At 51.3% G+C, this 27,427-nt stretch overlaps 1 protein-coding gene across 1 annotated transcript; it reads left to right on the top strand.

Annotated features, from left to right (window-relative positions):
- Window positions 1–351: 351 nt before the first annotated feature.
- On the top strand, window positions 352–27,267 carry CSNK2A2 (casein kinase 2 alpha 2). The gene is made up of 12 exons (XM_032701469.1): window positions 352–455; window positions 691–802; window positions 11,530–11,631; window positions 12,382–12,432; window positions 18,314–18,373; window positions 20,532–20,615; window positions 21,520–21,630; window positions 21,840–21,941; window positions 22,261–22,361; window positions 23,001–23,149; window positions 23,345–23,438; window positions 26,815–27,267. Exons 1-11 carry the CDS (start codon window positions 352–354, stop codon window positions 23,419–23,421), a joined length of 1,053 nt encoding a protein of 350 aa, XP_032557360.1. The 3' UTR covers window positions 23,422–23,438; window positions 26,815–27,267.
- Window positions 27,268–27,427: the final 160 nt, after the last annotated feature.

Below are 27,427 nucleotides of genomic sequence, written 5' to 3'. Positions count from 1 at the left end.
GTGCCACGGGCGGAGGGAGAGAAGGCGACCGGTCCTCCGCGCCGCCAGGGGGCGCCGCGCGGCGCTGTGCGGGCGCGGTGGCGGCGGCGCCGTTTCCGGGTTGGCTGCGCGGCGCTCGGGGCGGCCCCGCCTGCAGCCGCCGCCGGCACCGGGCCCGGGCCTCGGCACCTCCGCGGGCCCCGTGCCCGCCGCCCCCGGGCCGGCCCCGCCCCGCCCCGGCCCCGCTCCGGCCTGGCCCTGCCGCCGCCCGCCGCCGCCGCCCTCCTGCGCGCCGCGCCCCGCCTCGCCGGCCTCCCGCGCCGGCCCCGCGCCCTCCTCCTCCTCCTCCTGCAGCCGCCGCCCGGCGCCGCCATGCCCGGCCCGGCCGCCGGCAGCCGGGCGCGGGTGTACGCGGAGGTGAACAGCCTGAGGAGCCGCGAGTACTGGGACTACGAGTCGCACGTCCCGAGCTGGGGGTAAAGCGCCGCGCGGGGATCCGCCCTCCCTCTCCCGGCCCCCCGCGCCCTCCTGGGGAAGGGCCTCGGCCCGCGGGGAGGGTTCCCTGACCCCCCGCTCCCGCGCTGGGCCGTCCCCTGGGGCTGCGGGCGACGGAGGGGGAGGCTGGGAGAGGAGTACCCCCCTTCCCCCGGCCCCTGCCCTGTTGGTTATACCCACACGCCCCCACCGCCCCTCTCCTCTTGGTGCCCGCAGCAATCAGGACGACTACCAGCTGGTCCGAAAGCTCGGCCGAGGGAAGTACAGCGAGGTCTTTGAGGCCATCAACATCACCAACAACGAGAGGGTCGTCGTGAAGATCCTCAAGGTGAGTGTCCCGTTGATGGTGTGTGAACTCATGGTGGCTGGGAGCGAGGGGGAGAGGGCTTGGTTGGCAGGGCCAAAGGGCTGTTGGATCTCCTCTTTCGTCGCAGAACTTGTGTTTGCTTGTTAAAGGCACTGGGACGGTGGGTTTGGAAATGGATTTGGCATCCTGCGTGCTGTAGCAATGTTTTGATGTCTCCACCTCTCCTTGTCCAGCATAGCTCTGGGCTGGGAGCTCCTCTGGAGGGGGAGAGCTACGAGTCCTGACATTTGAACAGCGTTGCATGTGCTTGGCAAATCGGATCTGGCAATGCCTGTCTAAAACAGCCCAGGGACTGCCATGTCAACAGGAATGCGAAGCCCAGAGGGGGGAATCCTTCTGTTAACCTCCAGACAGCTGGCATGTGGCCTTTCCAGAGCCAGGCTGCGGGATGCTCAGCAGTCAAAAAAGCAAAATTTTATATTCAGTCCTTTTTAGAGGATCTAACATAGGAAAGAACTTTACCACAGTCAGACCATAAACACTATGGAAACTTGAGAAGACTCAAGGAGCCCATCCAAAATGTGTCAGTGACAGTGACTCGTGTGCTGGGGTGTCTTGGGGTTGGGCCATGGGGACCTTCGTGCAGCAGTGGTAGGTTGTAGTTTGGGATGGCTGAGTGCAGAGCGTGCCTTACTGTGTTTGACACTGAAGCAACAGGCACGCAGCAAGCTGTGGTAACTGAGCAACACCCTGTGCTGATGATCTGGGAGTAGGCAGGGGAGAGAAATGAAAGGTTAGAATTGAAGTACATTTGGTTCTGGCTTGGCTGACACTTGTGGCTGTCACTTGTTGGACCAGCCACACTTGTCACTTGTTCCCCAGGAGCATGTGGGAACTGATCTCTGACCCTGGGTGTTCTAAGAATTTGGGCACCCGTTCATCCACAGTGTGCAGGGGGGTCTGAGCTCAGCGTGCCCTTGCAGCCACTAAGAAAAGCAGCTCCCTAGGACATGTGTCTCTGCAGGGCTGTAGCCTTAAGGCATTTGCTAGATCCACTCGGATAGTGTGTCTGGCAGTCTCTGCTGACATCCCCACTCACTCACTGTGCCTCCTTCCTTGGGATCTGCCCTAGCTTCCCAGAGAACTTGTCATAGTTTGTCCAGCCAGCGCTCCTGGGAAAGGTATGATCTTCCATCTGTCTCTGGGAGGAGGCACACACACCCTAACTTTGGCTGTGGGCAAGGAGGTGGCCAGGTGAGCTGTCTGGGAGAGACTGTGTGGCTGAGCCTGACGTCAGGGCAGAGTGGGGAGGCTCACGTGTCCTCGCCAAGCCAAGTTCCTCTGGCATGCTATTTGGGCCTCCCCCTCCTTTAGATGCTTTATGTGGTTTGAGCTTTTGTCTTTTTTTAAGTAGGTGCAGGCAGGAGTTTCTGCAATGAGACAATAGGCACAGGTAGCCAGTGCAGAGCTGGCGTTCATGGCAGGATGGCTTGTGGCTGGACTGGGGAAACTGGGCACTTGTGCACGCTGCTCCGGAACCCTTGATGGCCTCTTCAGGACTGCTGTGGTTTATTGAGATCCCAGGTCCTGTCCCACATAGAAAGGCACCAGGAGGCTGAGAAGAGATTGCAGGGAAAGTCATCAGAAATCTTGCTCCTTGCCTCTTCCCAGCCCAGAGAGCCTCCCCTGGAGCGATGCTCCTCTCCCTGTGGCAGCCAAACTCTGTCACGTCTAGGGAGCCTGTCAGCTCTGGACGGTGAGTCAGCTGGCAAGAGTCATCTGAGGGCAGCTGGGTGCTCCTTCTCCTTGGGGCCTGAATGTGTTGCCTTAATGCCCTGCAAGCAGGAGACTGGTTTGTCCCAGATTTGAAGCGGATGGTGTTGCCACTGGTTCCCCTGGCTCTCCCCACTTACATTAACATGCAGACAGCATTCCTGGGAGCGAGCAAGGAAAAGCAGAAGGTCCAGATAAATAAAGATGAACTTTCTTCTCAGTGGAAAGTGGGTCAGTGAAAAGTGAGTTTCAGAATACCACGTTGTGTATGTTATGAAAACCTGTGAAGTGTGGCAATAACATCACTCTGATCTGTGGAAAGTGCCTCTGGTTTCCTGTAACTAGACTCAAACTTGATTGCAAATGTAATTGCATGTATCTACAGTGGAGCCTTAGCAAAGAGGTTGGGTGTCTCTGTTCCTCCAAATTCAGGAGGAATTCAGATCCTGTGAGGTGAGAAATGCAACCAGAAATGTTCAGGATTTTGTATGGCTGCAGGGATGGGACAAAGGGGAATACTGCTGCTGGGCGATGAATGTGGCTGTTCAGCACAGTTGCTTCTTTCTCTTTAAGTTTTTTTTAAAGGACAGTTTATGTTATGTGTTAGAGTGAATTCTAGCAAGAGTCACTGTTTTAATATCTCTGCCTCATGGGAAGTGACTGATATCTCTTCCCAGCCTTGCTCTTTGAAGCATCTTGTCCTTACTGAGCTCAAGCTAGCACAGAGCAAGTACTTCTTCTGCCTCTGCCTTTTCTTCCCCTACTTTGGTGTTGTGCTACCTGAACATCTTGTACCCTCCTCCACAGAGGTCAGGAAATTTTATCACCCTTTGTCTGATGCAGAACTGAGCCACAGAGATTTCCTGTGTGACTTTGGGCAAGTCCCTCAGCCTAAACAAAGCTGAGACTAGAGCACAGGTCCTGGTTTAGTGCTGCATGAAGGGGCAGATAACGGATCTTCCTTTTCCAGCAGCCACTCACCTTGTCATGAAGACTTTAGCACTGGACAAGACCAGGGAGCTGATGACTCTGATTGGTACCACAGTGCCCCAGGCCTTTTGGGCTTGCGTAAAGCAAGGTACCCCATTTCCCTGGCCAGTACCCAGCATGTCCTTTCAGTTCTGCTACCCCAAGTGCAAGACCAGGCCCAATCCCATGGGAAAATGGTATGTTGCTAGTTGTGGTCATAATGTGTGTCAGCAAAGGAGGAGAATTAAGAACGTGCAGATAACAATGACATTACCATTTCCTGGGTCAAGTGCTTTTCTTTACAGATATGATACTCTTAATGTTACTTTTCCTGGGAAAACTCTGCAGCTCTTTTTTAAAAGGCAAAACAAGCAGGTTAGTTCTCACTCTGCTGCAGCAGGACATTGGGATGCACTGTATAGGATGGTGTAGGCAAAGCAGTGGGGCAGGAGCCTGGTTTGCCACACAGACACCTCCTTCCAAAAAGCTTTTATCTTGAGAAGTGAGGTGGAGGGCAACTCCCCACCTTTTCAACCTATTCAGGGAGCAAAGATTCAGGAAAAAAAAATCCCAGGGCTGAAGTGGGGGTACTCTGTACTGTACTGACCTTCCTACCCCACACGGGTAGGAGGGCCTGGAGTTAGCCAGCCCCCATAGTGCCTCACTGGTGTTGGAGGCTCCTGTGGGCTTTTTGATCTGGCTGGCATCAGTACAGCTGTGGACATACTTCCTGCCTGCTTCGGGGCGGGACATGCCAGGAAGGGGGACTGTGTGAACATGTCCTGTGCGTGCTGTCGTGTCTTGCTTAAATTTGATGCTAAGGTTTGACTCCCAGGATGAGGTCTGACATTCCTCAGCACGTACGAAGGAAGTTTAAGACATACTTGTTTCCAGTGAGTCATGTATGGTCTACGTCCAATGCAGGTATCTAAAGCACAGCTCTGCTCTTCCATATCTAACAACATAGATTCAGATTTTTGGTGCACTGCTGAGGTCAGTCTGTGCTGTCCCTTTGATGAGCTTCTCATTTCTGTTTTCTGCTAATGCAGCTCCAGAGTGTCTCCCAGTGTGCCTTGAAAGGGAATCCTCTGGTCTGGAGTAACAATGTTCCCGAGGGAACTGTTGCTACTCTAAAAGCCAAAGGTTAACTTTCCAAATTTCTTGTAACTGTTGTGGGTGATATTTTGTAGTGAGAACAGTGCTGCTAGAGTTACCCACAGTTAGGGCTGTTGGTGAGTGTTGGCTGTACCACCGTGTCCTTCCCAGCCCAGTCTCCTGTTCCATCCTGGTGTCTGCTCAGGGTGGAGATTACAGCATCCATGTTGGCAGATCTGTACAGGAGTCAGGAGTCCTCCTGCTTTCCTGATGCACCCGTGTGTCCACGTACACTCTACTTGCCTGCAAAGGATTAAACCCATCAGAAAGAGGCTGTTTTGTCTCCTTGTGTGGTTGCTCTTTGCATAGGCACGACATGTGGGTGGAGGTAGAGGAATAATGGTGCTACAAGGAGAGGGACCAATGAAATGGAGGTTCTGCCACAGTGATGAAATAGCCCCTTTCTCCTTTGGTGGCTTTTGTCCCTCTGTGCTGAGTCCATGCACTGGAACTTTCAACCATGTACATGGTTTCACAAGTGCATTCTTGTTTGTTTGGCTTTGTTTTTCCCCTGTTGCCCCATTTGGGCTGTGTGAACCCTCCAGAGCTGCTGCTCGTACCAGGCACAGCTGGAAGGTCCTTCCAGTGTTGAACTCAGATTATCACTCTAGTAGCTAGAGAACCACTTGAGGGAGGTAGCCCTGTGGCTCTGGTGAACTTTCTTCTGTCTGTAAAAGCTCAGAGCCCACATACATCAGTATGTTCTAGATGAGGGCTGAAATGACTCCTGTGGTGGTGTGCAGAAGGGATTGCACAGGGAAATAGGATTGGATGATGTTGGTCCCTCAGGCTGGAGCTTTTGACTGGATCGGTGACCTTCCACCAAAGCCGTTCAATGCCTGCTCCTGGTGGCTCTGTGTCTCTCGCTCCTCCTGTGTTTGCATGCACTGTATCAGCTCCCCCTGGCCCACTTCCTCCTCTGGCAGTCTTGAAATGAGCCCTTTTGCAAGAGAGCTGGGTACACAGCTCTTCTCTTTTAAACACCAGTTGCCCACACTGAGCTTGGCAGCCTTGTTTGAGCTGAGACCAACTGGGGCAGTACCGGGTGTCTCGCAGAGGCCTGGAGGTGCAGCTGGTAACTCGTGGTGTGGTGTAGCACCAAGGAGCTGATGAGCTGCAAAGCTGCTGCTCCTGTGTGGAGAAGGGTGAGAAACAGCACTGTGTCTGTTCACAGGGGCCTGGGGCAGAGGCTGAAGGAAAGATTCCCATCCCACGTAATGGTGGTGGTGGGGATCAGGGCTTGGTCCTCATGCACCTCCCTTTTAGTTGGCTGCAGAAGTCTTGATGTATCGTGGGCAGCCCTGAAGCCCCAGGAGGGCAGTTTGGGGGTGTGCTGTGTTGGAAGGAAAGGCATTCTGAAGGAAAGAATGAAGCTGCCCTTGGAACATGTGCTGGGGTATTCTACCGAGCTTAAGTATATTTTATGTAACTAAAAAAGCAGAAGTACTTTAGGAGTTTCAGGGTACATGAAAGTTTGAATTCCCACACTGGAAGTGGTAAGATGCAACCAACCAACAGAATATTAACACGAGTGGGCTCCTTGATTTTGTAGCTCTGTTGAATACTATTATTTGGTTTCCCAGCTGATGTCTGGCAAAATAAGCAGAGCTGCTCTGAAGCCAATTTTCCTATTGAGCAATTGGCGTCGGGCTTTATAGGCCGATTATTGTGATTCTTTTGATAATGCTAGAGACAAATGAGCTTCTAGTGCCAGCTTTTAAATGTTTAAAGCCTGTCATAGGGATGCTGCTTAAGCCTTTTGCTGGTCCTGGACATTGTGTGTTCAGATTTCCCTGCTTGTTCGCTGGAAGCTTCATGGTATTTCCAGGCTATTCAGGTTTGGTGAGCAAAGAATGGACCTTTGTGGGGTGATGGAATACATCACTTCAGTTTCTCATGGGTTTGTATCTTTTGACTGCTAAACCTTCTTCCCTGCTGCGCTAACCCCAGTTCCATTTCAGAGCACCTGCTGGGCAAAACCCAGCACCTTCTGGGACTTCCTCAGAGCAGCACGTGTGCTCCTCAGCAGGCAGTGTGTGTGCCCTGCTGGCCTGCCTGCTTTAGGCTAATGGAAAATGATTTTTATGCTTTGGACTTAGCTGGTATTTCACATGCCTTCCTGGTCACTGCCTTCCTTTCACAGTGTGAGAATGCGCAGAGAACTTTGGATAACAAATCTAATTTCTCTCTTTGCTTGAATTCAAGCAATGGGTCCCCAGGTTGTTGGGGAAGGCTGGAACTGAAGCACCTGACAGAAGAGTGTGTGCTCCCTTTGCTTTAGAAACCAGGCAAAAAAGATGATTAACCAGGCAGCCATTTATTTTTTCAAGACAGGAAGTGATGGCTGCAGCCTTGTATTTAAAGGTTTATTTTAGCAAACAATGTTAATTCTCCCAGCTGGTGTTTGCTGCAGCTGGACTCCTTCCCTGCTTACAAGCTTACGTGATCTCATGGAAAATGACCCAGGATCTCTTCTCTTGGTCACAGAGGTGTTTTCTTCTGCGTCTTCCTGACTGCAAAGCTTATCCTGAGCCATTTCTCACCTCTGCAGAGGGACGGCATTGCATTGCTGTCACTGCCTCTTCTGCCTGACTTTCAAGTGGATTGAAGCAACCTTATGGGATCCATTTGACTGATAGGGTGGGAAACCTGCAGCAAAGGGTAGGTGGCTGGGGACAGTCGAGTGAGAGCTGCTGGGTCCAGCAGAGGCCATCCTCTTGTGGCTGGAGGTCACCTTGTTCCTCTTCTCTGGGCACTCAATGTAGCGGACAGCCATGAACTGCATGTTTTGTCTCCACCATCTGCAGCCACCTCACTTCCAGTTTGCCTGAGGAAGGAGCAATTTCCTGGGAATCTGGAAAACTGGCTTGTGCTAGACAGTAATGTTGTTCTAAGGGTACTGCTGCAGTAGAAGTAATTAAACCCCTCCCAGTGTAGACACGGTTAAACTGAGACATGTCTTTTAGCCTGGTTTCCTATGGAAACAAGCCTTATGCAATCCTGCTGTCTGTCAGCCTTTCTCCCCCTCCTCCCCCCAGTAGTTTTTGCACTGGTTGGCCAATTCCAACCAAATGCGACAGAAGTCTCCAAGCTGTCAAGTTTCTACAGATTTTGTGGAAATAGGTGTTTGCATAGAGCAGAGAGACTGTGTTGGAGCCCATTTCAGAGGGAAAGGGTTTGACTCATACTGGTCACTGGAGAATCCCAACATGGAGGAAAGCTTTGAAATGCCTCTGGTGTGGGAACAGATGGAGTTGGAGTCTGCACCTGTATAAAACATTGCCTCGCAAACTCAGATCAAACTTAAGGGCAGTTCATTTTGTCGAGGTGGCTGCTCCTTTCCTCTGCTGGAAATCCCCCTCCCGGGGCAGGAGGATTGGCCTGTGTAGGAAACAACCTGAAATGCTGCTGTTCATAGCCTGGTTTAATAGAACAGCCTTAAATGAATACAGTTAAAAATACCCTGGCTGCAAGGGTTGGTGTTTTAGAAGCTATCCCTGCTGGGAGAGGCAGATGGTTGGAGGCCATAATAGCTTCAGTTCACATTTAATCCATGTGTGTTTGGAGTCAACATCCTTGGAGAGACAGATCGGGTGACTGTGAGAGACAGTTGTAGCAACCCAGACTTAATCCCAGTGCATGGCTGATATGCTGCTGTTTGCCTGTGGTTTCAACAGTACCAGAGTCTGGGACAGAAGCAAAGTCAACAGAGTTTGTCTGGTTTGAATGGTTCCCTCCAGTGTACCATGTGCTGCAGTGGTTTGCACCGAGGTGCTTGACGTGCCAGACGCAAGACCTTGGGCTTGGAAGCTGTCACTTGGACTTGCAGTTGGTTACTGGGCAGAAGCTGGGCCCCAGTGATGTGCCCTTGGCTGGCCAGTGGTGTTTGCAGTTGTGTGGCTGGAGCAATGGCGTGGGACATGTGGGCAGGACACAGTGAAAGCTCTGTGGAGTGAGGAGGAGGAGGCCAGCAGTTTTTCCACCTGTTTTCTCCTGCAAATCTGAAACAGGGAAATGCTCTGTTCCCCTTCATCTCTCTCTGAGGACACTCCTAGGCAGTAATTTTGCCTCTAAAATGACATTACTTCAGCCCGTGGCATTTCTCCTTGCTTCATCCCCCTTTCCCTAGTGGTGGAAAACCCCATTCTGAGCACTGGCTGCACATGAGGAGAGCTCTCTGATGATGTACTGATTACAGCCCTGAGGCCTCTCAGGCCCTGTCCTGGCTCACAGCTGATGTGGACATGGTGTGGCCATGTGTGGACAACCTGGCCTGAGCTCTGCACTGCTGCAGCTTAGCAAGAAAAAGTGCAAACAGCCAATGGCTTTTAACTCTCCCTCTTGCTGAGACAGTGCTTGCTGGAGTATCTTCCGTCAGTGATGTCAGAGATGATGCTGTTGGCAATTATCTGCAGGCATTTCATTAAAAAAAGACCAACTTTCTTCTCTCCTTTTTTCCAAAAGTCACTGATTCTGTCTGCTCTTGTCTTTTAATAAGTGTGTGGTGGGTAGGGCCAGATTTCTGGTAGAGATAATACAGAGCATCATTTTCCCATCCTGAAAAATGTGGAAACGTGGAAACAACTGGAAGGCAACAACTTCTGCCCCTGTGGGAACAGTGGTTACTACAGAAGGAGAAAGGGAAATCTCAGAGGGATATCCTTCCCTACGTAACTGATGCAAAAGGCCCTTGAAATGACTACAATACAAAGAAAAGGGTATTTCAAAGTGGGCTTTGGGTCCTCTTGGCTGTGTTCAGGCACAGTTTCAGCTCCTGATCAGGTGCATGTGTTGCAGCAGAGAGGCTGTGATGCATGTCTGTGGTGATTTTGTGATTCAGTGAGTGCCTTTGGGATGGCAGTACCTCAGCTTCCTCTTTGAAGTTCCTTGGAAAACAGCTTGTGTGTGCATTCGCCTCAGTGGATAAGCAGAGTAACCAAATTACGTCCTCTAATTCCATCTTGGCCTTCTGGTAAGATCTGTGCACGTGGGTGACGCAAGGGCGGTGTCCATCCCCATGCTGACATAAATGAAATCAGTCCCTGATGAAGCATCTTCCTCTGGGGTTCAAAAATACAGCCCTCACTTCTGCTGGTTTACATCCCCCTGCTCTGGCTGGTTCTCCTTGTCTTTCCAGGCTCCCACCAGCTCCAGCTGTGTCTGGGTGCTGCCCCGGGGCTGTTGGTTGCCCTCTCCCCGGCGAGCGCTGCCCCACATCACTGCAGCTCTGGCTGGCAGCTGCCCTGGCCTTGCTGCCATTTTCCACAGTGGCTTTATGAGGTGCTGATGCTCCCTGTGCTGGCATCGGTGTTATTTTTGGCACTTTGCTTCGGGCTGAGATTCTCATCTTTTGGCTTGAAAGTCTAGCTGCTGCCTTTTAACTTGCAAGTGGAGAAGGACAGGATTCAAATCTGAAGGTTCCAGCCACCTGAAGAGCCTTGAAAGGCAGCATATTTTATCACTTACATAAATGCCATATTTTCCCACTATATAAAACCTTCTGTTCCTTCTCCTGTCTGCTTGTACATTCCTGTGAGGGGTCTGAAACAGGGATTGCCTTGGATTTGCCTGTATGGGGAGCATGAATTGCCCCATCGGCACCCTGAAGTGGGAGGCTACAGCAGAGGCGAGGTGGTGAGTTTGAGCTGTTGAGCTCCTGTGGCTACTTGTCCTTCACACAGACATCTGCTAATGTGTATCACTTTGGTAAGGTGCCTCATACCTTTGCCATTCTGCATTACACCCCTCCTCACACACCAGACTCCGTGCTGGATGGTGAATGTTTTAGAAAGCTAAATGCCTAGAGAGGAGTGTTTTCATCAGCAAACCTCAGAGACAGGGCTTTACCAGTCCCTCCAGGATGTCTCTGCAGCTCTCTCCAGCGCTGCTGTGGGGCAGGAGGGGATGTTCCAGCTCTGCAAGGAAGGACTGCTAGACTTGGTGACTCGCAGCCAGTGCTGCTCACACTGGTCACTAGCCAAGAGTCATTAAGAAAGTCTCACCTCTTATCTCCTCTAAGCTGCCTTTCTTTTCCAGCAGGCACAGAGCTAGAGTTGTCCTGGGAGTGGATGAGTTACAGAAACAATTATTTGCATTAAAGTGAACCGCTGGATCAGCAGAGTGTAAAATCCAACCCAAGCTCCGAGTCCCTGCCTTGGGAGCAGCTGTTCTTTGTCACTCTCCACAGGGTGATGTCCAGAGAAAAGCTTACTTTGCAAAGAGAGCTCCTGAGACTGCACAGATTAGAGGAGGAGTCAAAACTGTTTAAAATGTCTGTAGGCTTTAAAACCAATCATGGTGTACGGATGCAGTGGCATGCAGTGCAGTTGGGGCTGTGCACTCAGGGTGATAGTGAACTACACGTGCACACAGGCATAGAAGTGTCTGAGCTTACTGGAAATCTTGGTGTTGGAGACTCTCAGGTCATTGTTTCGTGGGATTAAAGTACTCGTTGGGAAAACAGATTGGGATTAAGGAGTAAAAAACTGGTTTGTGCTGGTAAGCAAAAGCAGAGATAGGTCCACCATGCTCATCCTGTGGCTCTGAATGCACAACATAGAATAAGTGTGCTGAGGTTACCACATAGCAGTCCAAGGTGCTTTTAACCACTGGAGTCAGTTATGTTGATCTGGAGTAGTTTGATTTCCCCTGGTGAGGGCAAAAGTTTCATGGATGAGAGGGAAATTCTTCATGCAAGATGTCTGTCTCCTTTTTGGAGCTAAAAATTTTCTTTTGTGAGGGTGGGAGCAGAGAGAGGAGGGGAGGTGATGTGTTCCAGTCCAAATCGGTGGCAGAAATCAGTGTTCATTTCTGAAAGGACTCTCACTTCTAATTTCTTTTGTCTATTTAAGCCAGTGAAGAAAAAGAAGATAAAACGCGAGGTTAAGATTCTGGAGAATCTACGTGGTGGCACCAACATCATTAATCTGATTGACACTGTCAAGGATCCAGTGGTAGGTGCCCGTGTGTCTTGTGTGTGGTGGGATTGCCCTTCCTCTGGCTGCAGGCATGGAGCAGGTTTGGATGGGTTCCTGTTCCTTTCCATGTTCCCCAGACTCTTTAAGACTCCTTCTGTGTCTTCTGAGTTTTCTTGGCTCATGGGGGGAAATCTTTTGAAGCCCTATAAGAAAGTAGAGCCTGTAGCCTTCTAGCTTTTGTCTGGCATCTGGAGCCTAAGTACCAGCCAGGGCAACTGGAAATGAAGCACTTTGATCCTTCTGGTTGCTGTCCTACCCAGTGACCAGCAGTCATGTCATTGGTCTGCACTGCCACAATTGACCCATTCCCGGGAAGTTTTCTCTGCCGAGCAGCTGGCTGAGGTCTGTGACTCCCATCCTGCTGGCAGCCATGAGAGGAAGTGATGCTGCTCTAGCATTGGCAGTCCTGGCTGACCTTCCTCCTGCAAGGAGAGCTGTGAGGGCTTAGCTCCTGGTGACACATTCTGCCTTGCCCAGTGCTGTCCCTGCCCCTTGGCATGGGGAGGAGCAGCACTGGCCACAATGCCGAGGTGGTTCTTGGCATGTGGGGTATAAGCAGAGCTGCCTCCACCTTTTACAGGAGCAGGGCTGTGCTGCCCTCCCTGTCTTGCTGCTGCCCTGCTCTCCCTAGTGAGGGTTGGGCAGGAAGCAAAGGCTTTTTAAGGTCTCTTGGAGCAAAGAAAGGTCAAGTGAGTGTTTTAAACCATGACTCTCTTTCCCTTGCAGTCAAAGACCCCTGCTCTGGTGTTTGAGTACATCAATAACACAGATTTTAAGGTGAGTTTGCTTGAGTGTGGAGGAGGGAGGCTTCCCATTTCTGTTAAGAGTGCTGTGATTGCCAGATAACCCTGAAGAGCTGTGGGGGGAGTTTGGAGTTTTCACCTATGTCAGCTTCACTTTTGTTTTCTCCATGTAAATCAGAAACCTGTTACTGGGCTCTAGGTTAAAAGGAATAAAAAGTTTGTGTGCTGCATCTTCTCCCAGCTCTGAGGAGTAAGTTCAACAGGTTAGATATTCTTACTCCCCTCTCAATTTAGTAATCACTGCTGTGCTATATATTCAGCCCAAGTTAATCCCTGTGCTGTGGTGCTCTGCTTACGGCAGTGCAGTTGATGGAGCAGGTAACCCCAATTTTTTTCTGGAATCCTTCAGACCTGGGGACTTTGGGGTGGCAGAGAATGGAAAACACATTCCCACTGCCAATGGGCCTTGTAGCAGGGTAGTGAGCATTCTTGAATACATCTTAAGAGCTCTTTTGCTTGCCTGAGGCTGCAGGATATTCCCTGGCTCTTCTGATTTCTGGAGAGCTCCAAGGGGTATTACCCATTCCCAAAAGGAGGCTCCTCTGAATGCAGCTACAACTACTTCTGCTTCTCAGATGTTTCTGGCTGGGAGCAACAGACTGAGAGACAAAAGGGATCTGTAATTAGCAGACACACCTATTTTAATGGCATCTTTGCTTCCCCCATGTGAGTCTTTACCCTAAGTTGCTAAGTCAGTGGTGGAGAATTAATGGAGCCATTAGAAAGCCAGCAGTCATCCCTCCTGCACTCTTCAGGGATCTCTTTCATTCCATGTTATGGGATGGTGGGTTTTCTTCCTGTCTGTGCTGGAGCATGATGTAGGTACAGGCCTTAAAGGAAGCAGATGCACCAAAGACCCAGAGAAGAGCTCTGGGCTGGTGTTGGTGGAAAGGAGGAGCTGCCTCCCAGACCATCTGTGTGCAGGGCAAGACACGTTGTTTCTGTCCCTTTGGAGTGGGTCTGGCAAGCTGGATGCTGCCAGATGGGATGTGGGTGCATAGCCAGAGTTGCAGCCATGCTGCAGTGGGGTCTTAGGGCTGTTTAATCTCATGTAGAGAGTTACTGCAGGAGCCAGAATAATAGTAACTTGCAGCAGCATCTGCCCTGACAGCTCTGGGCGGGGAGATGAGCGTTGCCTCCATCAAGTAAACAGCCATGAGAGGAGTGCTATGTGGTGACCTTTCAGGGCTAATTAGAGCAGGTTTGGTTTGCCTGAGCTTCGTTGACATCAGCTGGGCTGTTCCAGTGCTGCATGTGTGTTGGGAATGTACCCCTGTGCTTCTCCTGGTGACCCACAGCCTCTTTGTAAGGCTGATCCTGGAAGTTTTTAATTTTCTATTTAGAGATTTTTTTTTTTATCAATTAATTAATTAATTTTTATTTTTAATATATGGCTTGAGATAAAATAGGTTGCTTTAGCACCTTGCTAAGGATTGCTTTATGTTTCTCCTGTCAAAATGTGATTATACCACTCTGTTGTGTCCTTAGAGGAAAAAATTGTCATCCAAGACATCACCCAGTAACTGAAATATGTTCATGAAGTTGAGTGTTAAGCAGCACCTCGAGGCTGGTGGCCAACAGGGACTCTTAACTGAAAAATGAAGGGCTCAGAGTCTATGATCCATCAGCCATCCCAGGCACATGGAGAGCTGGAGCAGGCACTGCTGCAACCAGTAAGGAGCAGTGGGCTGGCCACAGCAGAAGTAACAATGCTCAGGTCTGGCTGTTGCATTAGAAACAACTGTATGAGTTTGCAGCAGACCTCTTCTAGGCTCCTAGGAGAAAGCCTGGCTCCTCAGGGAACTCCAAATTCACAGCTGGGCAAGTCTAAGACAGAAAGCTTCTGATGCTGATTGGTACAAGGCAGGAATAACTCGTCTTGGGAACGCAAGTGTGTCCCCAGGGCATGCGGTATGGCTGCTCCTGTTCAGAGCTTATTTGTAACCTGAATTTCCCCAGCTGTGTCTGGGGTGTGTGGGTTGGTTGAGCTACACTCCCATGAGCTCTCTGCCTGTCTGGGGAGGTTCTTGGGGCTGCAGCTCACTGGCAGATTATAGAGCTGCTGCTACTTAAGGGTGCCTGTGGGTGCCTTCTTCTGATGTCAACAGATGCTCCCAAGCTGTCTCTTCCCTTGCTCTGAAATGCCAAGCAGAAAATGCACAAAGTAGATGAGACCACCTGTGTTGGAGGTCTGTGCTTGTCCTGTACCTCTACAGGAGAAGCAGCTGGAAAGCACCCAGTCGTTGTCCTCTCTGCTCCACAGTCCTGATCCCCCAGGGCAGCCAAATTCTGCTGGAGTTAAATGCCACAGTGAGCTAATCCAGGTGACAAGGACCTCTTCTCTTTGTTTTGATCTGCCCATCTCTGCATCCATGTCTGGGTTCAGCAGCACTGTTGAGAACCAGCATCTCGCTGGCAAATCACCTTCAGGATGTGTGAGGGGGTTCCCAGGGCAGCTCATGTGCAGCAGGGGGTTGATGACCACTTCACAGGATTGCTTTTTTCTCTGTCCTTTTGGCAGTAGTTGCTCACAAGCTTGGATGTCTGCTCAGTTGTCTCCTTTCTGGCTGTTTCTTTCCTTCAGCATTATTATGTTTTGCTTAATGTTAATGCTTTTGCCCATTGTTAACCCATTCAAATGGCAGAATGCTGCTCAGGTCAGTGCACCCATGAAAATGGCTACTGGGTTTCCTTAGGGAGAAACTGCAGTTCTGTGGGGCCTAAGCCATGGCTGTGAACAATTCCAGATCAGAAGCACAAGCTTGTATTCCACATGGTTTGGCTATTTTTAAATGATGGTATAAACAGGAGACTTAGGTGATACCTCCCCAGAGCTGATTACATTTTCTTAAATTACCTGTCTGGGTCCCTCCTGGAAGGGATGGCACTGCACTTGCAGGAGGATGAGCTGGAACCAGACTAAATGCGTGTTCTGCAGCTCGTGTTACAGGGCTAGTGTTTCCCTTCAGACCTGCTGCATTACTTGTCATCTGTGAGTGCTCAAGCTCCCCACAGTCATCTGCCTTCAATGAAAACTGCACTGCAGAGCCACATGGTCAATTGGGGGATCATCAGTGAAATTAAATGTCTTTTGCTAATTGGTTTCAAACTAGAGATGAGACGCCTGTAATTCAGCCACTGTCAGCTGTCACATATTTTGTGAATGTACATGGTACTGTGCTTTTCATTGCCCCAAAAAGGCAAATCCCTCAGGAAAGAAGGGGGTAGAGCCAGGTCTCGAGGAGCAGTTATGCTTTGGGTTTGCTATTTCATTCTTAAAACACATTAGCAGGTTTGCAGCTCAAGAAGAGGAGATGGGTAAGAAAGGTGAGCGAAGGAAGGTTGCTTCAGGATGCTCAGCCTGTTGGAGTTGTGGGTTCAGTGGGCTTTGGAGTCAAGTCTTCCACTTCACCTGCACTTTGGTGCATTTTCAGGCCAAATTGCTGTAAGGGAAAATGTGTGTGCGTGTTTTATCCTTGTGCATCCAAGGTTTGTTTGAAAAATGATTGTTGCCCTGCATAAGCGATGCAGAATTATAAAAGATTCCCCTCCCTTGCGTGGCTGCCAAGGCCAGAATGCTTTGGGAACCGTTTCCTTTTCTTTTCCTGCTGCCTGCCCTGCACCCCAAAGCAGTGTCTCTCCTCGCAGCCACCCTGTTGCTTTGCAGATGCTGCTTCCTGCACGTAGCCAGCTGTGCTGCTCACTCAAGGGAGAGGAATGAGCATTTAGCTCCTGTCAGCCCCATGGCAGGGGAAGCGTGTCTCTGTCTCCTCAGGCAGTAACAGGATTAGTTTATGATTGGTTTGGTTATGTGATGTGTGCCAAAATATCACCAAAAGCTGGAGAGGGGTAGGGGCTGCCTGTGGGTGGCTTCGGCCTTTCCTTGTGCTCTGTATGGAGAAAGGAGACCGGCCCAGGTCTCTGAGGCCTCCTGGGATCCAGAGTGCTGGCAGCTAGCTGAGCAGATTTGGGCTGGGTCTGAGTGATCCCCACAGTGATGTTTCTGGTAGTTCTACTCCAAAGGGACAGAGCAGAGCATGGGGCACTGGGGGGACTGGGTTTCGCAGGTAGCTCTTCCAGGGAAATCTGTTGGAAGCTGTTTGCCCAGCAGTGTATGGGCATATCATGGTCCAACGCTGAAGGCCACAAGTTAGAGAAGTGACAGCATTGCGGGTCTGTGAAGAAAGACTTTAGTGACCTTCCTTCCATTCCCTCCCTCCTTACAGGCAGCAAGAGGCAGAGGAGCCAGAGAATTGGGGAAATGAGGTCTAGCCTTGTTCTGCCACTGCCTGTCCTGCCCTCCTCCTTCCCTAGGTGCATGATGTTGCCAGATAGGGTAGTGAATGCCAGAAAGACATGTTTTACACACATTTCTCATAGTGTTTATTACTTAGCAAGCCATTTAAACAGACTTCTGGAAGGACTCAGCTGTCCTCTGCTGGCCCTGCATCCTGCATCAGAGTCAGGAAATCTATCCCTGCTGTAGCTCTATAGCCTGTGGCTATGACTTTTTTACTCCCTGCTCACTTGTCTGCTTCAGTGGGTTGCTCCAAAGCGTTAGGATCATCCCAGCTCACGAGAATTCAATGCAGTTGTGTCCTGGAGGCTGTTAAAGCTCTGTGTGTGTAAGTAACACTTGTATGTTGTCAAATGATTTCCAAGAGCAGTATCGGGGGGTGTTTGTTTGGAGATGGCCCTGAGTAAGGCAGGAACCTGAGGATCTCAGCATGGGCCTGGAGGGGATCCAGGGCTAGAGCTGCTCTCTTGGAATGTGAATTTCAATCCCTTGCTCTGGGATTTTTCCTGAAGCTGCCAAGTGGTCCCCGTGATGGGCAGCTGGCTCCAGTGCTGATGCAATCCGTGATTTGTCTGAGCTGTGAGATGATCCTTGTTTGTAAGAAAGGGCAGAGAGGTCTGGTCCCACTGCTGCCCTGTGAGTGTCCTTCCTTGCCTTGCCCTGGCATCTTGCCTTGCTTTCCTTGGATGAGAGCACAGCCCAACGGGGTTGGGCTGACACCGCTGCCAGTGACAGATATAGAGCAGAAGGCAGATTTGGGGCCAGCTGTGAGCTGGCATGGGAGCAGCAGGATGATGAGTTCTCCAATGCTGGTGCTGGTGGCACAGTGCAGGTTAAAGTACACCCTGGATCTCTGTCACTTCTGCGTGAGCAGCCGCAGAAGGACACACAGGAGAGGAGGGTGGTGAACTCGTGCTGGTAACAAGCACTTCCCTGAGACTCTGAGCTCTCCTTGTGCTTGTGCTCTCCTTGGCCCTACAAGCATTTCTGCACTCTTGAGTTGCCTTAGTCTTTATCCTGGGATAGAGAGGAGCCTCTGTGGCTCTAAGGCTGTCTCTCCCCTTTGTATTTCCCCACCCTGTGCTCCTTTAGGTTAAAGTTTTTCTTTCCCTGCCACACCCTGAGCACCTGGACACCTTGCTCATGTGTTCCCAACCTGCTCTGAATGCTGTCATCGATGTTGACATGCAAAGTCATCACAGTGACTTGACAACAGAGAGTCACAATCATCTGTGCCAACTCCAGTGTGCTCTGAAGGGCTTTTGCCCTGTTCTCCTTGGACAGACAGCCTGCCCATCTCCTGCTGGAAAGAAGCTAAGTCTGAATGATCCCAGTAGCATTTCACAGGAGCTCTTGCATACTTTTGGGATTCCCTAGTGTGTAGCCCTGGCAGGTCTGAGGCCAGGACAGCCCTCGGGAATGGTGGCATTCACAGGAAATCTGGAATGGGATCAATGACTGGAGAAAAGTGGGGTGCAGGAAACGAAACTAATCCAAATCTGGAGTATTTATTTTTTTCTCTTTTGTTTTTCTTCCTCCCTCCCCAAATCTGTTTCAGCAACTGTACCAGATCCTGACAGACTTTGATATTCGGTTTTATATGTATGAGCTGCTGAAGGTGAGTGGCATTGCATATGGCAGTCTGGATGGGGAGGCCAGGAATGAGAGCAGCGGTAGCAGGGCTCGTGGGGCAGTGCTACTGAGTGGTTACTTCTCCTGTGTTCAGTGCAGAATCCATGTCTCATAACCTGGGAAGGCTTGGGAAGAGATCTGGTTACCTGGCTTGTTGCTGTGAATTATTGCAGCTAAACTGGGGACCTTAGGTCACCTCCAAAGAGCCTCTGATTCTCTGGGGTCTGTCCTTTCCCCAGGAAGCATTTGTGACTGGTAGTCACCGGGTAGGGCTGTGCTTGGTCTCCCTGTGTCTCCAGCACCATTGAGCTGCTGCGAGGAAAATCAACTCCCTCCAGCCAGACCCAGGACAAGCACTGAGAGGCATTTGCAGGGCTGGAGAGCTGGGTTTCTAGGGAGACTGGAAGAGAGGGATTACGAGCTGCAGACTTTGTTCTGCTGCACTGTTCAAATGCAGACCCAGAAGGTGACTTCTGCCCACTTGATCTTAGACTCCTGTTTCTCTGGGTGGGGGATCTAGGGCACATCAAGAATAAGCTGGCCAGCTCAGTGCCCTGTGGTCCCAAAACCCTGGGAATGTGGTCATGGGGAACAAAGCTTCTGGTTATGCCAGCTGTTATATGTTGATATAACACTGGTATTTTCCTTTGAGACCTCCCAGCCAAAGCTTTCCCTGCCCTTCTGATGAAAACTGAGGAGTATCCTAAATACCTCCTCTTAACTGGCCTAGCTTACACTTCCCTGTGGAAGTGCTCAGGGAGCCACATGGCAGGTCTGTGAGATGTGCTGCACAGCTTCTCAGGATCTCCAGCTGCAGGACGTGGGAGGTGACAGGGTATTAGGGAGAGCTTCCAGGTTCAACCCATCCAAGGCAATTCTGTGCTGACCTGCTGGAGCAGCAGCTTGGCTGTGTCAGGTCTTAGCAGGGCCTTGGGATTTCTGGGCTGGCACTTTCCAGTTCCCCTGCCTCTGGAAGTGAGTGGAACCAGGTGAGGGAAAGCCCTTTGTGCTCCAGGACTTCCTGACTGCAGGAGACTTCATGAAAGAGATCTAGCAGGCCTGAGGGAGGCTTTCTTCTCTGCACCCCCAAGCTTGTTCATTTGTCTGCAAGAGAAGGACCTTCCTACCAGAGGCTGGAGGGAGCCTAAGGCAACCCGGGATTAGGGTGAGAGGGATGATGAAGTTTAGATGATCCAGCCTTGGCAAAACAAGACACTAGAACAGCTTCATCCCTGGAAGCACTTTGTGTAACCTGTTACAGATCTCCTCTACTGGAGATCCCAGGACCACAGTGGTGTGAGTCCTGTGGGTTGAGGCCACATGTCATTGCAGGGATATTCTCTTAGGCCTTGCTGTGATGGAAGCTGTTGCCTCCTTGCTTCCTGCTGTGGCAGGGGCCCAAGGACAGCGTTGCTTCTCTGGCACTGGTGTCTTGCATATTGAATGACTGCAGGCTGTACCCTCTTTCCACGCTGCTGGAGATCTCATAGCATCTGATAGATGTTGATGGATGGATCTCCCTCCCCTTGGAGATGAGAAAACAACATTCTCATCCCCCTGGTCAAGGGAACAGCTGCGCTGGGGGGGGGGCAAGTGGTGCAAGGTCATGGAGCTGGAGAGCTTATGTGTGCTCCTGCCTTCAAGCTTGAAGCAGCTTTGCTCTCCCTCGTGTGCTATCACTTTTTTAACTGCAGGTTTGGCTTAAATCAGCAGGATAGAGGTGACTTTCTGGCTTAAGTGTGTTTCGGGGCACAGGTGAAAAGCTGCACTGGAAGGCCATAAAACTGTATGCATGTAAGAATCATCCCCTTCTGGGGAAGAGAGCATGACCTGGGAAACACAGGGCTACCCAGGCTGGAGCATTGGGCTTGTCACCGGGTGGGACACGTCTCTGGATCATGTTCTTCGATGATTGCGCAGGGAACACAGTTCCAAGACTGTGACTGCAGTCAAGATCCATAAAGGCTTGTTGCCAGGTTGCCACTTCATCCACGTGCAGCATAAGAGCTGAAAATGCCAGTTTCTTGTGCCAGGGTTACGGCACTTCCTCATGAGCTCTTGCTCCTGGCTGAGAACTGTCTGTTATATTGCTAACGCTGTGCCTGTGGTTACAGCCATGTCTAATGTGTGTGTGTGTCTGCCAGGCCCTGGATTACTGTCACAGCATGGGAATCATGCACAGGGATGTCAAACCCCACAACGTCATGATAGACCACCAACAGAAAAAGGTACTGTGACACCAGGGCTTATAAGCAAGGTTTTTCCAGGGAAACTTGAAACTCTGCTGCCTCTGTACCCATAGCCTGGGCAGCTGCACAGACCCTTTTAGCCTTTCTTTAGTGGGTCCCCTCCACCTTTGACAGCACCAGGAGATGGCCAGAGTCCCACTGGGGAGCACCACAGTGGGAGTCCATGGCTTCCTCAGTGCTGGGATGTGCTAGTTAGGTCCCAGGAAATGCTTGTACCCAGCTCACTACCGTGGAAATGGGCAGCACAGGGACTTCCCCCATCCTGGTACCCACACCCCCATTGGGTGCTGTGTGTACCTGCCCCAGGGACCTGGATCTGTAGCAGGGAACTAGTTGCTGTTCCGCAGGTCCTTTCTGCCAGGCAGGAGAGGCTGAACAGGCAAGGCAAGGATTGTAAGGAAGGGAATCTTTTACTGGACCCACTGTCCTTCAGTAACACGGCAGGTCATCCCTCCCTGGGGCTGCAGAGGAGATGGTCAGCCTTGCAGGATGTGGTGAACACCCCTCCTACCCCGTGTTTTGCTCTCAACCCCCAGGTAAAATCAACACTGCCTTCAGCCCAGCCTCTCTAAACAGTGGGATAAGACTTTTGCCTGTTGCCTAGTATGCAACGACCTGTCTGCTGTGGCTGGTGGTGCTGGTCAGGAACCAGCTGCCCAGCAGTAACAGTGTGCTTGGACTCAAGGAGGCAGAGCAGCTCTCTAAGCTGGGCTTTGCCCCACAAGCTGGTGTTAGGAGAAAGAGCCTGAACAGAGCACTGCTGAGAGCATTCCCTATCATCAGAGGGCCTCCCTCCACCCCAGGCTCTACACTTGCTCGAGGGAGGTTTGGCCAGCATGGCCAAAGTGGCTCCTGACTCTGTGTGTCTTTATTGTGTGTCCAGCTGCGGCTCATAGACTGGGGTCTGGCCGAATTCTACCATCCAGCTCAGGAATACAATGTCCGTGTGGCCTCCAGGTACTTCAAAGGACCAGAGCTCCTTGTGGACTACCAAGTAAGAATCTGTCTCCTCCTTGCTACCCAGTGATGTCACTTGTGGCTGCACTTTAGCCACCTTTGGGTTGTCTGGTTTTGCCTGTCAGGGCATTGCCTGGGTTGGAGAGAGGCTGGCTGTGAAGTGCAAAGGCTGAGGCTGCCTGTGCAGCTGGGGAACCGGGCTGTGGTGAGTGTGCCTTTTCTGACAGCTTCTCCTTTTTCCCTCAGATGTATGACTACAGCTTAGACATGTGGAGTTTAGGCTGTATGCTGGCAAGCATGATCTTCCGAAAGGAGCCCTTCTTCCACGGCCAGGACAATTATGACCAAGTAAAGACATTGCTACCTGGCTTATTGTGTGAAAAGTTTGTCCCCAGCTCATTTCTGTGTATATGGTGGGGAGGTTCTGAGGGTCAGATCACCATGCTGGGAGGATGTTGTTGCATGTTGGTTAAGCCATCTGGGATTTTGCTTCTCTGCCTTGTGTGGGAATTTTTTTTCTGCACACGTTGCAAAAACAAGTTTCAAGAGAGATATTCCTTCCATCTGGGATGTTTCCAGAAGGACTGCTCTTAGATTTGGGCAGCTCTGCCTCTGCAAAAGAGTGGTGGGCTGCCCTTCTGCTCTCTGAATATGCCTTTTGTTCCAGCTGGTTCGCATCGCGAAGGTCCTGGGCACAGATGAGCTCTATGGGTATCTCAAGAAGTACCACATAGAACTGGACCCACACTTCAATGACATCCTGGGCCAGTAAGTGGAGAAGTGAAATGCTGCCCTTTTTCCTTGTGACACAGAGAGGGAGATAAACTGATGTCTGTGCCCTGGAAGCACTCTCAGCAAAGGCCTGCTCAATCTTCTGGGTCACAGTGCTGCTTGCATCGTGTCATCACTGAAATGCAGGCTCTTTTCTTTTGCCTCTCCCATGATCCATCCCCTGTTTCTTCTCCCTCCTGCTCATTCACATCCTCAAAGTGGAGGTGTAGACACTGGAGTTGAGTGTGGGCTGAGTTGCTCAGAGTCTCCCAGCTGAGATTCCTGAAAAGGACAAGAGGTGGATGGAACAGTGAGGACAACTTCTGTGGGGCTGGCTGGCAAGTCAGAGAAATTCTGGTCCCGAGGGTGTCACCCTGCCTGCTGCCACATGCCATTGTCTAGTCCCTGTAGACAGAAAGGATCATGCCTTTCCTAGGCACAGGACATCCATACAATTGTGTAGGTATAGAAGAGGGTTTCCCCCTTTTGGCAGGTGTTTGCTGAGCAGTTGCCTGTGCAAGGAAGAGCTGTAGGCAGCGTTCATCACAGCCTCTCTTCTCAGAGGAGGATTGTGGCAGGTGATTCCCCCGGGACCTCTGGATGCTGCCGTGCTGGTGACAGCTGGTCCCGTTGCAGGCATTCCCGGAAGCGCTGGGAGAACTTCATCCACAGCGAGAACAGACACCTGGTCAGTCCTGAAGTCCTCGACCTCCTGGACAAGCTCCTGCGATATGACCATCAACAGAGGCTGACTGCCAAGGAGGCCATGGAGCACCCCTATTTCTGTGAGTCTGTGGAGTAGCTGGGACCAGCTGGGATGGAGCTGTGGGTTGTGGAGGTGAATTTTGGCTCCCTGCTCCGCGAAAGCCTTAGCAGCTCTGTGAGTTTCCAGGGCAGCTTCTCTGGAAGGATTTGCCCGGGTGGAGCTTCCGCTTTTATTAAATACTGTTTCCTCTTCCTGCCTGCTCTGTCTCCTGCAGATCCAGTGGTGAAGGAGCAGTCCCAGCCCAGCTCAGAAAACGCTGTGCTCTCCAGTGGCATGACAACAGCGCGATGAGGACTGGAAAACGACGGGTAATTCAAGATGTTTACAAATAAAAGCAAAACCTTCGGTCACGCAGTGAAGGGAAAAGAACCAAGGACCCCCCCCTCCTTCCCCTCCCCTTTATACTCGGCAGAAATCTAACCTTGGGGGGGGTCATAAACCTCAGTTCCTCTCTGGTGGTTGTGGTTAATGTAACTCTAACCCTGTGGTACCAAAGCCCTGGGCAAATGGTCTTGCAAGAGCTAAACATGTAGTGATATCCCCAGGGCTCCACACAACTGATTCTGGTTCACATCTCTATGGATCCTTCTCTTCCTTCTCAGTCCAGCCTTCCCCACCACGCTGGTGGGGACAAATTGGTCGTTCTACCATCAGCCCTTAGCATGCCTCTTTCTAAACTTGCCTTTCTGACTTGTAGTCTCTGAATGAACCAAATTCAGGCTGGGGGTCAGCAGGTGCAACTCTGTTTTGAGGTCTAAGTCCTTACTGCTCACTCTGGGCTTGAATTTGGCCCTTGAATTCCAGTTTCAATTGTGAATGCCGGGGTGGTTGGGGGGAGGGCGGGGGGGAGTTTGACAAAAAACAACCCACAAACCCAGCAGCATCTCAGGATTAGTTTGGAGCATTTAAACGAAGGCACTGATCCGAGTTGCTGGGGAGAGGAGATCCCCCCCTCCAGTGTGTTTGACAAAGGCTCGCTCTGAGAAGAAACTCAATAGACCTGCTTTGGAAACTTGTGAATGTGAGGGCTGCTCTTGTGGCAGGAGAGGGGAGGGACTATCCAGACTTTCCCACCGAGCTCAGGAAAGTCAGTGTTGCAAGATTTCTTGTGATAGGTGTGCAACCACGTACCTCATGACGTGGCTCCCATGAGAATTTGTGCCAGACGCAGACTTGTGCCAGAGCACAGCTCTGGGGCGGTTCAATCCAGCACCGCAGGATGGAGGAGTGGAGAGGAGGCCAGGGAGGAGAGCACAGGGAGGGGGGAGGATCAACAAACGGCGTCGGGGCGGGGGCTGTGCAGCTACTGATCCAGGACTTGGGATCCCACACAGTGTTTTAACAAAGTCAGCCATTTGTTGAATTCTGGGGTGCCGATCCTGTTGGGGGGTGGGGGGTTCGTCTTGTGGGTTCTTTCATCAGATCCCTCGATGGCTTTATAGCCCCACAATTCACAGTTGCCTCCTCTACTTGTTCTGTGTGTAACTTCATCAAGTGGTTCTGGTGACACTCAAACCTAGACGCTGGAGATAGTGTTTTCCCACCAGCACCTAAACACAGAATTTCCTTCTGCGGCATTGTTGAAATAGTTAATTTTTTTATAAGGTTGCAATGTTTCTATTTGAAACATCTGTTTACATTCCATATTCCAATAAAGTTCTATTGGCATCGACAGCAGGTCAATCCATTTGTATAATTCACTGAAACCAATAAATATCTATACGTCTGAACGTCTGCCGTCTCAAATCTATGTGATAGCCAGAGGGCCTGAGAGCTGAAGGCCTTGTCTCCTCCAGTAGCGCAGGCTGGCTCTTCCAGCCCCTCTTGTCTGAGTTTTTTGGGATGTCTCACTCAGTCTTTGGTCCCACTTCATGCTGTCAGCCCTGAGAGTTTCACTGTGGCAGATTGTCTGCGCTGCCACGGGGCCGCAGAGGAGGCGTGAGATTTTGGGAGTGGGCTCTTGAGGTACATTGGACTCAAACAGCTGGTGCCTGAAGGTCCATCCTCGGGCTGTCTGTTACCTGGCAGATCAGACCAGGTCACCAATGCATGGCTGGAAGCTGGGGGTTCTCCACATGTGTACCCCCTGCTCATCTGCTCTCAGCCTGGGTGGATGGCTTTTTCTAAAGATGTGCTGAGCAGGGAGTAGTTCTTCTTTCCTCCCACCCTGGGAGGTGAGTGGTGCATGAGAGCAGTTATGTGTGTCCAGGCTGAGGAGCAGCCTGTGATGTGCTGCTGTGCCACACAGCCTTGCTGACATTTGCTCTCCTGCTGAGGCCACTGAAGGCGTTGGCAAGTGTTCCCAGCCCTCTCTTCCATCTGCCCAACCTCTGGGCTGCCTGGTCTGAGGGGCAGGGGGGTCTCTTGTGCTCTTAAGCTGTGCTAATACCAGCAGGGCTGGTTTGGGGTTTTAACATCGAGTTTTGGACGGATTTTTAAACATGTATTGAACTGCTCCATGGAGAAGTGGCAGGAGTGGATGTTTCTCATGGCCTGTCCAAGTTGCTATGGGAGGAGCTTGTCCGTTTTCCAGCTCTTGTGTGTTGGCATTCCCAGCTTCTGGAGGGACAAGGCAGAAGAGGTGTGGAGAAGAATGGGTTGAGTGTGGGAATTTTAATAGGTGGAAAATGTTGGTCGCTGATAGTGTCCAAACCTGATTGTGGAATTTCAAGGTGGTGCTTTGGGAAGTATTGTTTCTGTAAACTTGAGTCAGAAATTCTTTCCTGGTACCCTCAAGCAGAGGAAGAGAGTTGCTCTTCCAGCAAATTAAATGGCTTTCCCTGGTTGCATTAAGTAGAGAGGCTGGAACAACCTGCCCCTTATCTCCCCACATCCCTACCCCAGCTCTAGAGTAGGATGAGCAGAGACAGATTGATCCCAGAGGAAAACAGCAGCTGAGCAAGAGTAGCCTGGGAGCAAGAGGGTGTGGATCCCAGGGATCTGATCCTAGGGCAGTGTGGATGCTTCACTGCAGCTCATACCAGTTTGTCTCTGCAGCCAGCAGCCCTCCCAGCACTTGGAACAGAAAACCCTTCTCTCCTCTGGACCTTAGCAAAGTTATCTCCTGCTTGTAGGGACAGCTGGGAACTGGGGAAGAGTGTCTTGTCCTTAGGAAGTAAGAGGACTGAGAGACATGCATCTTCATTCCTGGCCTTTCAGGTGGCCTGGCCCCAGCTTTCTAGCAGAGGTAGAGCGTAAGTTTGGCTGAATGCCTTGTAAGAGGAGAGGCTCCAAACCAGAGCCCTGGCAGGCACTGAGGGATGCAGTAGGAGATGGATGCAAGTAAGCAACTTCACCACCTTGCCTGTTACTAGTGTGCTGTGTCATGATGGGAGTCTTGAATGAGTCTAGAGAAGGTATTTGCAGCAGCGGAGGGAAACTTAACACAGGAGGTTGGGGAGAAAAAAGTCCAAACTTGTGCCTGGCTGTTCATGAAAGTTCTGCTTTGCTGGACTATGTCTCCCCATTACCCTCCTTGGTCCTGCCTTCCCCTGTTGCCCCTTCCAAAGCCAGGCTTAGGTTCCCCTGCTGTCCCCACATCCAGAGGGCCATGGAGAGTACCCTGGAGGGTGGCAGGACATGGGGCAGCGTGCCCGGCCATCTCGTCGCCTGGTGCTGGAGGAGCTCTGCATTGAGCTGGCAGTGCCCCGTGACGCTCACTTCCCTCCTCCCGTCTCTCCTCAGGTCCGATGCTGTTGCTCCCAATTTTCCATAAGCAGAATGAGAACCAAATCAAACGTCCCATCGGCGCGTGTAGAGCGACGGCGGGCGGACTGCGCGGCGCGGGCAGGGCTCGGAGCGGGCGGCGCGCCTGGCCCGGACGGCACTCGCCCCGCGGTGACCTCAGCCCTTCCCTCCGGGCCTTAAAGGTTCTCCTGCCTCTGGTTCCTTGTTGAGCTCTTCCTGACCCAGAAAGCATGGAAATGTGAAGGGTGTGCAAAGCAGTTGTTGGTTAGTTGTTCCTTCCTCTGTTCTGGCTGTTGCCCCCCCCAGCCCCTGATGGACCACGGTTAGCCAGCTTGTGCCCGTCTCTGCCAGGACACGGGGGCTGCAGGGGGTGTAGTATCATGATGGACAGTTCAATACTATAATTAAAAGAATTCTATATTGTTGAATAAAAGTTTTGAAAGAAGCGTGCAAGGAGGAGTATTCAGTGGGGAGGGAGCTGCAGAGTGCTGGCAGAGTGAGCTGTTCGCTGTGCCCTGCTGGGACAGGCTGGGCGAGGAGAGCAGGAGAAACTTGTTGTACAAAATCACCATGAGCAGAGGCAGAGGAGCCACTTGCCACCTTTGGGGGT

Source organism: Chiroxiphia lanceolata, chromosome 13 (genome assembly GCF_009829145.1).
Source record: "Chiroxiphia lanceolata isolate bChiLan1 chromosome 13, bChiLan1.pri, whole genome shotgun sequence".
Classification (NCBI taxonomy): domain Eukaryota; kingdom Metazoa; phylum Chordata; class Aves; order Passeriformes; family Pipridae; genus Chiroxiphia; species Chiroxiphia lanceolata.
The sequence above is the reverse complement of the archived record's forward strand: the minus strand, read 5'-3'. Positions and strand labels throughout refer to the sequence as shown.

What these genes read in the sequence shown, in the direction of transcription:
- CSNK2A2 (XM_032701469.1), top strand. Translation starts at nt 352, where the DNA reads ATGCCCGGCCCGGCCGCCGGCAGCCGGGCGCGGGTGTACGCGGAGGTG. An exon ending in TCGTCGTGAAGATCCTCAAG is followed by an intron (nt 803 to 11,529) that starts GTGAGTGTCCCG and finishes TGTCTATTTAAG; the next exon opens with CCAGTGAAGAAAAAGAAGAT. An exon ending in AGCTCCTTGTGGACTACCAA is followed by an intron (nt 21,631 to 21,839) that starts GTAAGAATCTGT and finishes TTTTTCCCTCAG; the next exon opens with ATGTATGACTACAGCTTAGA.